Source organism: Stegodyphus dumicola, chromosome X1, assembly GCF_044657685.1.
Source record: "Stegodyphus dumicola isolate Sdum_Otavi_A_Nest chromosome X1, ASM4465768v1".
NCBI classification, from domain to species: Eukaryota; Metazoa; Arthropoda; class Arachnida; order Araneae; family Eresidae; genus Stegodyphus; species Stegodyphus dumicola.
In genome coordinates, this window is record NC_140780.1 from 186,498,886 (window position 1) to 186,512,021 (window position 13,136).

At 31.5% G+C, this 13,136-nt stretch overlaps 1 protein-coding gene across 2 annotated transcripts in view; it reads left to right on the forward strand.

Annotated features, from left to right (window-relative positions):
• Nucleotides 1-13,136, forward strand: part of LOC118201354 (eukaryotic translation initiation factor 2 subunit gamma) — an 83,244-nt gene that overhangs the window by 7,062 nt on the left and 63,046 nt on the right. For both annotated transcript variants that reach the window (XM_085808516.1, XM_085808515.1), the window contains exons 2-3: nucleotides 1,820-1,883; nucleotides 6,521-6,582. In XM_085808516.1, coding sequence (XP_085664642.1) covers nucleotides 1,820-1,883; nucleotides 6,521-6,582 — 126 coding nt within the window. The remainder of the gene's footprint in view (nucleotides 1-1,819; nucleotides 1,884-6,520; nucleotides 6,583-13,136) is intronic.

The following is a 13,136-nucleotide window of genomic DNA, read 5'->3' on the forward strand; positions in this document are numbered from 1 at the left end:
GCAACACCACGATGGTTGGATTCGAGTCTGGAGACACCATGGAGAGAGGATGCTGAACAGCTGCATTATGCACTGCCATACTGGTCCTGCACCAGGTATTATGGTATGGGGGTAGTATTGGATATCACTCTCGCACTCCTCTAGTACGCATTGCCGGTACATTAAACAACCAGCGCTACATCTCCGAGTTGTTGGAGCCAGTTGTCCTTCCTTACCTTCAGGGCTTGCCCACAGTCATATTTCAACAAGATAATGCGCTACCATACATGGCAGGTATTGTGCAAGGATTCTTCGTCAATCGCCAGATTAAATTGCTTCCCTGGCTGGCTCGCTCTCCGGCTCTTTCGCTGATAGAAAACATGTGGTCTATGGTTGCTGAACAATTGACCCAGATTACATCCCAAGCGGCCACACCAGATTAACTTTGGCAACATGTGGAAGCTGCTTGGTCTGCTGTACCCCAAGAACACATCCAAAGTCTCTTTGAATCAATGCCGAGGCTTTTGGCAGCGGTGATCTCCAACAATGGCGGCTACTCTGGCTACTGTGGCTACTGATTCTGAAAGGAACCACACTTCACACATAAGTCTATAAATTTAATCATTTGATACTTGGTCAACATGTCATCCACTAAATAAATTTTGTTGTGATATCTCTTGTTTTTCTTGGTGTTGTAATTTGGGTGGCCAGCAGTGTAGTACTATTATTTCCATTTAGTGAATTCTTTGTGGAAATTTTTCCAAAATAAATTTATGTGGCCTGAAACTTATGTGATTGAAATCTAATTTTTGAAGTACAGTCAAAAGTCTTTAATCCTGACCTCAAAGCTACAAACTTTCTGCGCATATGCACCTACGCATGCGCATAATACATTTACGCATGCGCGTTTAATGTATAACGGACGGTGTAAGCTAAGTTAAAATTATCTATTTCAGTTATGTTACAGATTGCGTTGTTCTTTAATCTTCGAATTGGATCCGGCTAATTATTTTTTGCAGACTGTTAGAGCAATTTTATAAAAGTAAGCTTGAACTTTCAATTATGTCAAAAAGAATTTCCGATTCTGGAGCTGCCAAAGGACCTACAATGCGAAAGCATGTTTCGATGTCCATCAAACAAAAAGTGGAATTGCTGCAAAAAATGGATAAAGGCATATCCTTTGTTTCTCTAACCATTCCGAAATCTGTTTATCAATTTCATGCTGCTCTGTGGGGAGGGGGGGGGGGGGAACGTCGTGGCGCGCAATGAACTGGAAGTTGATCTGTCAGCCTTATTCTTATCTTCAGGGCAGATGTTTTTATTTTATTTGGCTTATAATTCCTTACTAAATGTTGTATTTCATCTCGATGTACTCAGTCTTTGGTATGATTTAAATCAAATTCCTCGTCATTATAAATATCACGAATACACATCAAATAGTTTTCTGGTTGCAATTTTCTAATTTCGACTATGCGTAATGTATACTTTACGCATGCGCGCGTTGAAAGAAATGTTTAATAAAGTAAACAAATAAATATTAAGCTTTTTTTTTTTTTTTGTAAATTTTGATACCCTTTAGATCATAATTTCTCTTTATTTCATAAATTACGGTTTCATATTTTTAATTTTATAATTTCTGCATGCCATCTTACCAGATTTAAACTGATGATCTATAATCCGGAATCGCCGAAGTCCCGATGAGTCTGGATTAAAGACTTTTGACTGTAATATTATAATTTTTCTTGTAATTTCTTCAGTTATAAGAAAATGCATCTATAATGTGTACTGAATATTGCAGTTTTATTTTCTCATAGTTTTAATTTAAAATTGTGTATTACAGGATGTTAGTCAGTTGTCACCATTAACTGATGAAGTTATCAGCCGGCAAGCAACAATAAACATAGGTGATTATCAAAAAATTTGTATTATTAGTTTTAGCATAATTTCACTAGAATTACTGATTACATTAAATTGTTTTATTTCTGTGTAAAATACTTTTTGTAACTATATATGCGCACATGTACACAGCGCAAAAAAAAAGGGACAGTGTCATATCTCCCATTCTACTGGGCCAATTGAAGAAAGTGAAGTTGCATTTTTCAGGTCCTGAAAGCGCGACTTGGGATATGTATTATATTTATATATAGCATTGTTACAATATAGATAATTTGACACAAAATGGGACTTTTTCTGAAATACATGTCTAAGAATACGAATAGCATTTGGGGGGGGGGGGCTCGAGACCAGTTTGAGCCTGTCTGTGCTCTTATTTTTCAAAAAGGAAAATTTATTTAAAATCGTTTAAAGTCACAAACTGTCTAAAGGAACAAAACATGTAATTTGTAACTCATTATTCAACCAGGTTTAGTGTTTCAAATACTTCACCTTGACAAGTTTTGTTTGAAACAGTAAATGGTGAAGATTAACTGCTTAATGACATTAAAAATGATGCTGAAAATCCCTGATTTTTTTACTATCTACAGATATCACTAGATGTTCCTTTATAAGCCAAAGAAAAAAAAAAAATCTAGGAAAAAACAAGATATTATGGTTTATGATGCATTACCCAAGTTGACTCTGGCTTCAATGAAGCAGCCAGAAGGCAAAAAAACTCTAGCCAAAAGTAATACAGAACTGTAGTCTAGGTAATAAGAGGTAAAGCAAAAATTAAGTAAATACATTTTACAATCTATAAATGTCATTGACAATAGGGTGTAGTCTGAAAGATAGTGTAACACATAGCGGCACATCATAGTCTGGATAATAATACCACCATTGCCACTTGAGGGTAATCACAAAAGCCGCTCGGACACCTACTACAGTTAAGAAAACGTGCATGGCAGAATGTCGATGAACCAAAAATGAAAGTCGCTTGGACCCCTCCCACAGCTAAGAAAACGTGCATGGCAGAGTGTCGATTTGCATGTGATGTTACGAGTGATGGCATTGAATATTTGTAAAATTTTCAGAGCCCGAGGTAACTCGTTCACATGAAAATCGAAACGGCATTTATTCCCGAGTCGTCAAGTGGTTAATATTTTGTTTTTACCTTTATTATTGCTATTTATTTTTCTTCTTGTGTTTTTCAGTATTAATTTTATGATTAAACTATTGTTCTTGTTTCATATTCTCATATAAACATATTCTTGTTTCATAAACTCATACAAGCTTAACTTGACATTTTGTCTACTTTATAATTTTATGCATATATTGCCTTCCTCCTTTTCACTCAGAAAGGATGATAAGGATTTCTTTTACCAGTATACTCTTACTGTATATATTGGTATGCAGATTCAAAATGCAGGTTATTCCAGTTACCAAATTATTGCAAAAGAACTAACAATCTACCTTTACAATCTTTCTTCATCTACCTTTACATAATCAGAAGAAACATTATCGTGTTAAAATTGTTTGAATTTAAGAAAAGCTGTATCAGTATCATCACATTTTTCGATGTGACTGTTGTCTTTGGTGTGCATGCTATTATCACGATGAAAGCAGTTACTAATTGTGCTTTTTTTAACAGCATCTGTGACATATAGCTGTCAGCAGAGTTGTCATAATGTTCATTACAATCTTAAAAAAAAAAAAAAAAATTTGCTGCAAGAGTTTCAGGTTATTATGGCAGGTTGTGCTGTCCACAAATAAGAGAATTTTAAGCTTTTCCCTCAAAAACTGCTTATCTATTTCTTTTAACCAGTTACTGACGACGTCTCGTGCCGTTCATGCTTATGTATTGGATACATAATCAACTGGCAATGTTCAAATTCTTTTAAAACACAGTGGAGTCCTTTAACTTTCCAATTACTTGTAGAATTCCTCACTTTGTAATTCTAAGTTAATGTTGGAAGTGAAGAATCTTAAGAACTGATAAGCAAATAATCGCTCAAGTTCGGGTGACAAGAAACAACAAGATAGAAGGGTAACTAACCCTTTATTATTCCAATAAGAATTAACAAAACTCCGCCTGGGAGTGTACAAACAAGCCGACACTTGGGCTTGAACTTAAGAGACTAAGATTAACTAAAGAAATATAGCCGAAGCTATCAAGATTCAAAACGAGTTGGCCCCTTAACTTATTTGACTACAAAGCTTAGCAAGGGCCTGAGTACGGCCAAGCATAATAACAGCTTTGAGAGAGAGAAAGGCCAAAAAGGCAGATGCACGTAAATCAGAAACTCGGATTCTCTCTCACTCTGTAAGTAACTTCGTGGTTTAAATACCGCTCCTCCTCATTAAATATTCAGCAAGATTCCAAAACTACGTTCTGGCCGGAAGTAGTAAGTTAAGAATTTGAAAGGAAAGGAACTTTAACTTAAAATTTAACTATTAATAAAATTAACAATCCTTACACACTAATAATTTAAGCTTTTTGCTTCTATCCATATCAGCACAGGGTAAAAACTGTAATCCTCTGTTTACTGCTTTTTAATCTCATATGTAAACATCCCCTTCAAAATATAAAGTCTTGTTTGACAAGAGTTTATAAAAAAAATGCAAGGTTAGAGTAGACTGAAGGGTAGGTACCCTTGTATTAATGCAAAGTTGTTGTTTCATTTATAGTAACCTGAGTAGTTGAATGTTCCGTAAATATACTTTTATCTAGAATTGGGTGCTCTTTTGACATTTTAAGTGAAAATATATCGATGTGTGCATATACAAAGTCAAGGGAGTGCACAATGCCAAATTTGTGCAATTCACTTTTTTTTTTTTTTTTTTTTTTTAAGTGAAAATAGGTCGATGTGTATGTGGATAAAGTCAAGGGAGTGTGCAATGCCTAGTTTGTGCAATTCTGTTATTTTTTAAGTGGAGCTAAATCAATGTGTACATGGATACTGAGTTTGTGCAATTCTTTGACTTTGTTATTTTGTCTTTGTGTAGCTTTAACAAGTCAAAGAATTGCACAAACTCGATATCACTGTTCCGCCAAAAATTGCCAATTTTCACAAAGGCGTACCCCTTAAATATACTTTTACCAAATGCAGTTTCTTTTGCATTAGAGATATCTTTCGGTATGTAATTAGAGAAAGGCCCTGGCAGTTTTGTACTGAAATTTGTGCATTTGTCTTTGTACATACGTCATGTTTTATATGTAGTCAGTAACTGAGTATTTTAACTGGTTGATGCCTAATATAGATAGGGTAAATAATTTAGCATCACTAAAAAGTTTGATACTTTTTTTATCATTTTTTAAAGTAAATTAGTTTCTTATAATGTTAAATCATAGTTATTTTGTACAAATTGAAGAAACAATACAAATTAATTTTAAAATAGATAAAGTTTGAACAAATTTATGCTGTTAATTGGTATATAGAAAATTATGTTTGATGAAATCGTTGGTACTTATTGAGTATCCTTTTTTATTTGGTCTCGGGTGTAATTTTTTTGTGTTAAGCATTGCCAGTCACATTTTGATAAATCTTTTCTGTGTAGTTATTAGCTTCTGGCACCATCAGTGGCAAATTAACTTTTCTAGATTATTTGGATAATTTAAATAGGTAATCATATATGTTATTTAATTTCAGGATTTCTTCCTAACTAATGAAATATATGCATAGCTTTTAATGTTAATAAATGTACTTGAATATGATTTATCACAGAAAATTATGATCCAAAAACATTTTTATAAATCTTTTGCTGTTGTAAAAAAAGAAGATTCAAACTTCAATTGCAGTAATGAGTGAAATGAAGTAAAATTTTAACTTTCCTTTAATTTTTTATGCAGTCTAAAATTATTGCCTCTTATTACAGAAATATTTAGATGTACAGCATTTACATTATAAAATTTAACTTAGGAAACTCTGTCCAACCATTTTCAGAAATTCTTTTTTGAAATACTGTGGTATTTCATCTACTGATAAGCTCAGGGGGGGGAGGCAAAAACCTCTGTGTGTTAATATTTCTCACAGATTCAGGTGCCGACATTGTGTCGGGTGATATTTTTTTCTATTTAGTCTTGTAAGTTTTTTGAAATCATCTTAATGAAGAGTAGTTGATGCCTTAGAATAAGTTTACTTTTTATAACAAGTATGTTACTATCATGAAGTAGAATGTATAAAATAGAAATTTGCAAAATGTATATGAAATACAAATTAATTCTGAATTTTCAATGGCGTTTTGGCCAAACTGATTTTTTGACAATCCAGGCAAATGTCCATTTGATTTGTCTCTTAATCTGGCACTGGTTCTGATGTTCTTCAGTTGTCAGTCAGCAAGTGATCAAGTTATCCAGTCAACATGTTTAAATTTTTAAAGTGAATTCTGTTTGAGATGACAGATTCAAGTTCTGTCCATTATGTGGTGACACTTCAATTTCTTTCTGTTTCAACTATGTTTCAAGCTTTCTGAAATTGTCTTAGCAGAGGCAGTAGCTGTGTTCTTTATTTGGATTCTTTTTGTAACTTAGATAGTTTGTGTAATAAATGTTAATTGTTACATTTTTCACCTCATTTTTACTACTCGAATTCTTAAGATCGTGTCATTATTTAATGCTAGAATAACTACATAATTACATTTTTAAAGTTATTTTCATTACTTTTAGGTACTATAGGACATGTAGCGCATGGAAAATCTACTGTAGTGAAAGCAATATCTGGTGTTCAGGTGAATATATTTGTGTAGCTATGGCTTATTTCAGTACATGTACAAGTTGCTTGCAAATTTAATATTTTTTGGTGATTTGGTGTAATGTATGAATGCATATGTTATATGTATTCAGTAACCGAATATTTTAACTGGTTGATGCCTAGTATAGATTGGGTAAATAATTTAGCATCACTTTAAATGTTAGATTCTTTTTATCATTTTCAAAATAGCTTTTTTTTCGTATAATAGTAAATCATTGTTATTTTATACAAATTGAAAAAAATAGTAATAGAAATTAATAATAGAAACTTTTTGGTACTTATCAGTTATACTGGTTAATTTGGTTTTGGTTGTAATTATTTTGGTTTTAAGCATTTCCAGTAATATTTTGATAAATCTTTTCTGTTCAGCTATAGCTTTTGGCCCCATCAGTATCAAATTCTATATACTTACTTTTTTAATTATTAAGTAAGTTCTTAGCTGCTAAAGCGAAGAAAAAGTAGTGAGCAAAATTGATATGCTGACAAATCAGACGAAAAGTGTGAAGCCAGGAAAACATAAATTGCATTTCATCTCAAATGTTATATTTTCTTATAAATGTATTTATACAATACTTTATTACATTCATTGTAAAATAGAACATTTAAATGTTGCTTTTTCTGTAATCACTTTTTTCCTGTGTTTGTTCTTTTTATGTATTGATCTACTATATTTTTAGTCTGCTTTATCTTGATTGCCTTAAAATTAGATTAATGATGAATTTCATCATCTAAAACTTGGTACTAAAGAATACACATGAAAATTGACTGGCACTTCTACTTTTAGTTTCAAATTTAAAGAAAGCAGTATGAAAATTTTATTGTTTTAATCCATTAGTTTAAAGCTGAATTGAAAGTTTATTGAAATGTTTCTGTGATAGACTATTAAGTCTTTTTTTTTTCTTTTCTTTTTTAACTCTTTCCTAATTTTTTTCCTTCATAGAATTTGTTTTAAAAAACATTTAATTTAAAGAAGTTCACAATAATTTTAAAACAGTGTTCTCGAAATGCATTTTTTAAAAATCTAGCTTGATTTTTCTTTATGTATGGTAATTTTTTTCTTTGTCTTTGGAGCCTGTTTTGGACAATATTTAATAATAATTGTATAATATTCAATTTTAATGAAGTGTATATAAATTAAAATTAAATTAATAGACAGATCTGTATTTGTTTATATAAGTTATTACATTTGGTTACTATTTGATAAATATTGCAAAATGATGCTAGGTTATATTTTGGAATAGATCTAAAAAATATTGAAAGCCAGCTGGGGATTATAAAATTCTTTAAAATGGTTAAGTTATACATTGTGGCATTTAGTTGCTCAGTTCTGAACCATGGATGCAGTGCCTCTTCTTAAGTGCTGTACTGGAAATTTAACAACTGATTCAAGGCTATGAATTTTTCTATTTATTTATAGTTTTAAGCAGAAAAATGCATTTGCAGGCTTAGGCTGTGAAATAACATTTATAGTCCTTTTTTAAGCTTGTGTTATGTTATTTAGTGAAAAATAAAGTTTATTAGCAGAAAAATTTGCTTCTTAAGTATTTTTAAATGAAGGCTTTAGTTAGTATCAGAGAAATAGTCCTTAAGTATTTCAGCTTGAATTTTTTTCTGCATGTACACTGAATTTTCTCTTGATTTGTTAGATATAGATGATGTGTAGTGTGTTTCCAGAGTTCTAGAAATTGAGCTTTAGCTTGAGTCTTAGAATGTATAGTCAAAGACCAGTCTTAACATGTCTGTGCTGAAACTACCTATGCATTATTGTTTAGTTCGTTTCAGTTGTTCAACTGATACAGGTGTATTGTAGTGTTGTTTTTGAAACCATGGAAGAACAAAGAGCTTTTTTTTTTTGAGGGAAAGAAGATGTGGGGAATAAAACTTATTAGACGTGTGTGAGGAGTATACTGTTTCCATATTTAAAAAAAACTATCATATGTTCGATTTGAGAATTTCACCATGCCATGAGGAGAGAGAGGAGATAGCAAAAATGTTCTTTGAGGATGGCTTAAAAAATTTATTGTATTAAATGGGGACTATATCAAAAAACTGCATTGTAATTTTAGTGAAATAAAAACATTATACCTTTCCTTGGAAAAATCCTTCATAGATTACAGAATATACTTTAGTGTGTAAAATTAATTGGGACAAAGTGTTTCCCCCTCCCACAAAATTTGAAGGTGGTTACCAGCTGGCACCAGCAGGTTCCTCAAAGCAACTTTATCTGAATTAATATCATCTAGGTGTCTGCCTTGGATTACTTACAGGTTTAGACAATAAATTAGGATTATTGAACCATTTTTAAGTTCATTTTTGTGAGAAGAGAACTTACTTGTGCATATGCTTAACCCTTTGACGCGCGGTGGTCGCGCCTTGAAACCACCAATTTTTGATTTTTTTTCCCTTCTCTTTCCGAAATTTTTGAGTGATAATCAGTTGATTACTGATCTTTTACCTCTAAATAACTACAGAATCATACATGTTTTAAGTCTTAGTTCTTTAAACGGCTGCCTTTTAAAATTTGAATTTCCAAAGTTATTCATCTCACATCATTATTTCTATCATGAACAATAAAAAATTGCAATAATTAAACTGCATATATATATATAAAAAAAACCTATCTATATTTATGACATTTGCTTTGTGGTTTCAGAATGCGACCACTGTGCCGCTAGATTATTGTGTCACAGTGCTCACAATTCTCTAGAGGTTCGGTGGTAACGCCTTGAAACCACTGCTCTTCACAATGGTGTTTGCTTGCTTTTCAAATAGGAATGTTTATTTTTACCTGGATATAGATAAGGGGTTTTGAAACTATAGAGTTATTTTATTACTAAACAGTACATACACTTGCCCAGTGAAAAGATCTTTCTTTTCCAGAAATTTTTCTCTGACCTCAACACACTCAAGGACTGAGGACCTCAACACTTGCTTCCTAAGCTAGTATTGGGATTTTTATAAACTACTTGGTGTGGGTTAAATTTAGTGTAAACATACTTTGCAATAATTAAAAATAGAAATCGCGTAAAAGTTTTATTTAAATTTAAAGTATTTTCTAAATATTTTGGGACGAAATTCAAATAAAATAAGTATCAATGGGAAATGAAGGATCCGTACGGAAAACTAAATAACGCTGGACATATACCAGTGAAATTTAGAAGATCAGGCAGTGTATATTTTGTAGCACAAGAAAGAAACCTCATAGAACAAGATACATATGCAAAATGTGCGTCTATGCATGTACCAAAAAGACAAAACATGCTTTGAACAGTGTCACAAAAAATGTTTTCTTTGAAATTAAAAAAAACAACATAGTTTTTTTTATCCTTACTTTACTAAGTTTTTTATCCATTTATCCGAACGTCATTATGTAGGTACTTATATTTTCACTGCTATAGAAAAATTACGTAAATGTTTACTTTTAATTTTTTTGACGATTTATTTTGTTAAAATGATATAAAAAATTTACATATAATGCAATTCTTACATACATTTTTTTTTAAATTTGTAAATTTCATTGTTTATTGGAAATGCGCATGGAAAAATGTAGGTTTTTTTCCCCGTACTACCTCAGTAAGTTTCAAAGTCCTAGATGCACGCTACTTTCACAGTGCAACCACCACCCACAGAACAATGGGCAAGAGTAGATTTTTTTTAAATTCAGATATTACTTTTCTCTAGAATCATAATATTCAACTTCTAGAGTTTTTAGTTAAAAAAAACTATAAAAATAATATAGCACGCGTCAAAGGGTTAAAGTACATTTTCCATTCATTCATTTTACAGTAGTGAACAAGAATATACACCTAGAAAAAGAGCAAAGATTATTGTGCTTAACAGCTGCACATCCGTAATTGTCGCAAATATTGCTTTCTCAGTTGCTGTTTGAAAATTGACCATTTCACAAATTCTGAGGAGACTGAATGAAGCAAGATGTTTTTCTCCAGAAAAGAAGGGCAAGTTTGGAAGGAGAAGGAAAGCAAATGCAAAACTAACAAAGACCTTAAAAGAGATCTACTGTCTATTGGTATTGATATTCATCCTTCAAATGTGCAGCATAAACTTCTCACTGGTAGCCAGAAGGTGAGAAATCCTGTTAAAAAAACAATTTTTGATATGTCAGATAAAGCAAAGTGATTATTGTGGGCCAAAATTAAAAGTGTGGGATCACAGTTGACTAGAAAACTGTCATTTTTAGTGATGAGACTCATTTATTTGTTCATGATTACACATCTAATGTTGTTAGACGAAGCATAGGTAAATTGATAACACATCAACATATCTGACAAACCTTAAAATACCCTTAAAAACAAGTATTTTGGGATTTTTTCGCTGCAAATGGCAGTGGAGATCTAGTTCCTGTTGACAAAATGAAGAATTCATTGAAGTATGTAGGAATTGTGAAACATAGGATACTACCATTCTTGGAAACCTCTGCAGAGACATTTCAACATAATTTGGCTCCATGCCACAGTTCAAAAATCTGTTATAAGAGTTGTTTTGAAAAATAAAATTATCACACTAGATTGACTTGAAAATTCACCAGACTAAAATCTAATTGAAAACTTCTGGCACATTCTTAAACAACATATTTTCAAAATGGATTGTACGACAACAGAGCGACTTTCTATTATTAAAGTGTGGATTCTTGATAAAGAAGTAAAAAATATATGCATAAGACTAGTATAGTCAATCCAACCACATTAAAAAGTTTATTTGCACTAAAGAGGACATATTTCCTATTAATTTTATTATCACTGTATATGAAGATATGTACACTGGGGGGAATAGTTCTATGTTTCTCCTTCTACTGGGGCAATTGGTGAAATTCAAATTGTGTTTTTCATGTCTTGAACGCACGACTAACATAGGTATTTTGACACAAAAATTTCGACTTTTTCTGAAATGACTTGTCAATTTTTCCCATATTTTGATTCGACGACTCAAATTATGCCTAAATATTAAATTTTTTAAAATTTAGTTCGAAATTTATGGAGAAATTCAAAATTTTATCTTGGCATATTTTTTCAGGTTGCGCCAAGAATAATTTGCTTGGCGAACTTCTTAATTTATTGTAACCTAATTTTCCTTTCCTTTTTTGCATTGCAGACGAGTGGAAAAAAAGTCATCGTTCATACTTTCAAATGATTTTAACAAAGTGTGTAAACCACATTTGGCGTTATTATTGCTCAAAAAGAAGATGCCAAGTTTTAAAATGCTCCAATATGTAAATTCATGTGTATCTTAGAAAATTTTGACTAAAAAACTCTTAATTTTTTGCAAGTGTGCCTAGAAATACATCTGTTTTAAGACAATGTTAAAACTTTTATAGTTTATAATACAAAATGTTTTTGAAAAATTTATTAAAAATATTTAAAAATACAAATTTAAAAAATAAATCATAAAACATATGTAAAATGTATTTTGATTAAACCTCAATTTCGAATTCTAGAAGAACGAATCAAGTAAGTTTAAGAAAAAAAAAAAAAAAAAGAGAGATTAATATATATCAAATTCATTAAACATTGAGGAGCTAAAAGTTTGAGAGCTAAATTTTTTTTTTAAATTTCTCATGCGATTTTTAGAAAACTTGGCAGTTTGGCATAATTTGAGTCGTAGAATCGAAATAGGGAAAAAAACTGGCATATCATTTCAGATAAAGTGATTTTGTGTCAAAATACCTATGTTAAAATATTGCTATATATAAATCTAATATATATCCTAGGTCGTGCTTTCGAGACATGAGAAATGCAAGTTGAATTTTGTCAGCAGGCCCAGTAGAATGGGAGATATAGGACTGTCCCTTTTTTCACAGTGTATATAAATTATCAAAAAAAGTCAATTTGTCCCAATTAATTTACACACTAGTATGTATTGTGCACATATTTCTAGGTGTTATTCAATGTTTCCCTGTCTTGCTTTTTAGAAGGTAATCTTTTTTAACCTTCTTTTTTTTTCTATCGTCAAAATCAGTTTCAAATTTTGAGGATTGTTCATTATTTTTAGGAAATGACAATGACCTGTCTGGTAGCATATTGCATAAATTTAAGAGTAAAAATGCTATTAATTCAGTTTTTATGCGTATTATTTATATTTTCTGAAAGGTTACTGTCTTGGGTTTAACACCAGTTGTAAAATACATGTTTTCTTGATATGTTCTCTGTGATTTTGTTGTCCCTTTGGTTCCTTATGCAGAGTTGCCATCTCTCCCGATTTAGGCGGGAGACTCCCGATTTTCCACTGCTCTCCCGCCAACCCGATTTACAATATATTTCTCCCGACTTTTTCTTATTCTTAAAATTTCTCACGATTTTTATGCAACTTGGCTTAATGCTTTGTTATACAGTCAAAAGTCGTTAATCCGGACTCATCGGGACTTCCGCGATTCTGGATTATCGATTTTTCTGGATTATAGATCATCGGTTTAAATCTGGTAAAATGGCATGCAGAAATTATAAAATTAAAAATATGAAACTGTAATTTATGAAATAAAGAGCAATTATGATCTAAAGGGTATCAAAATTTACAAAA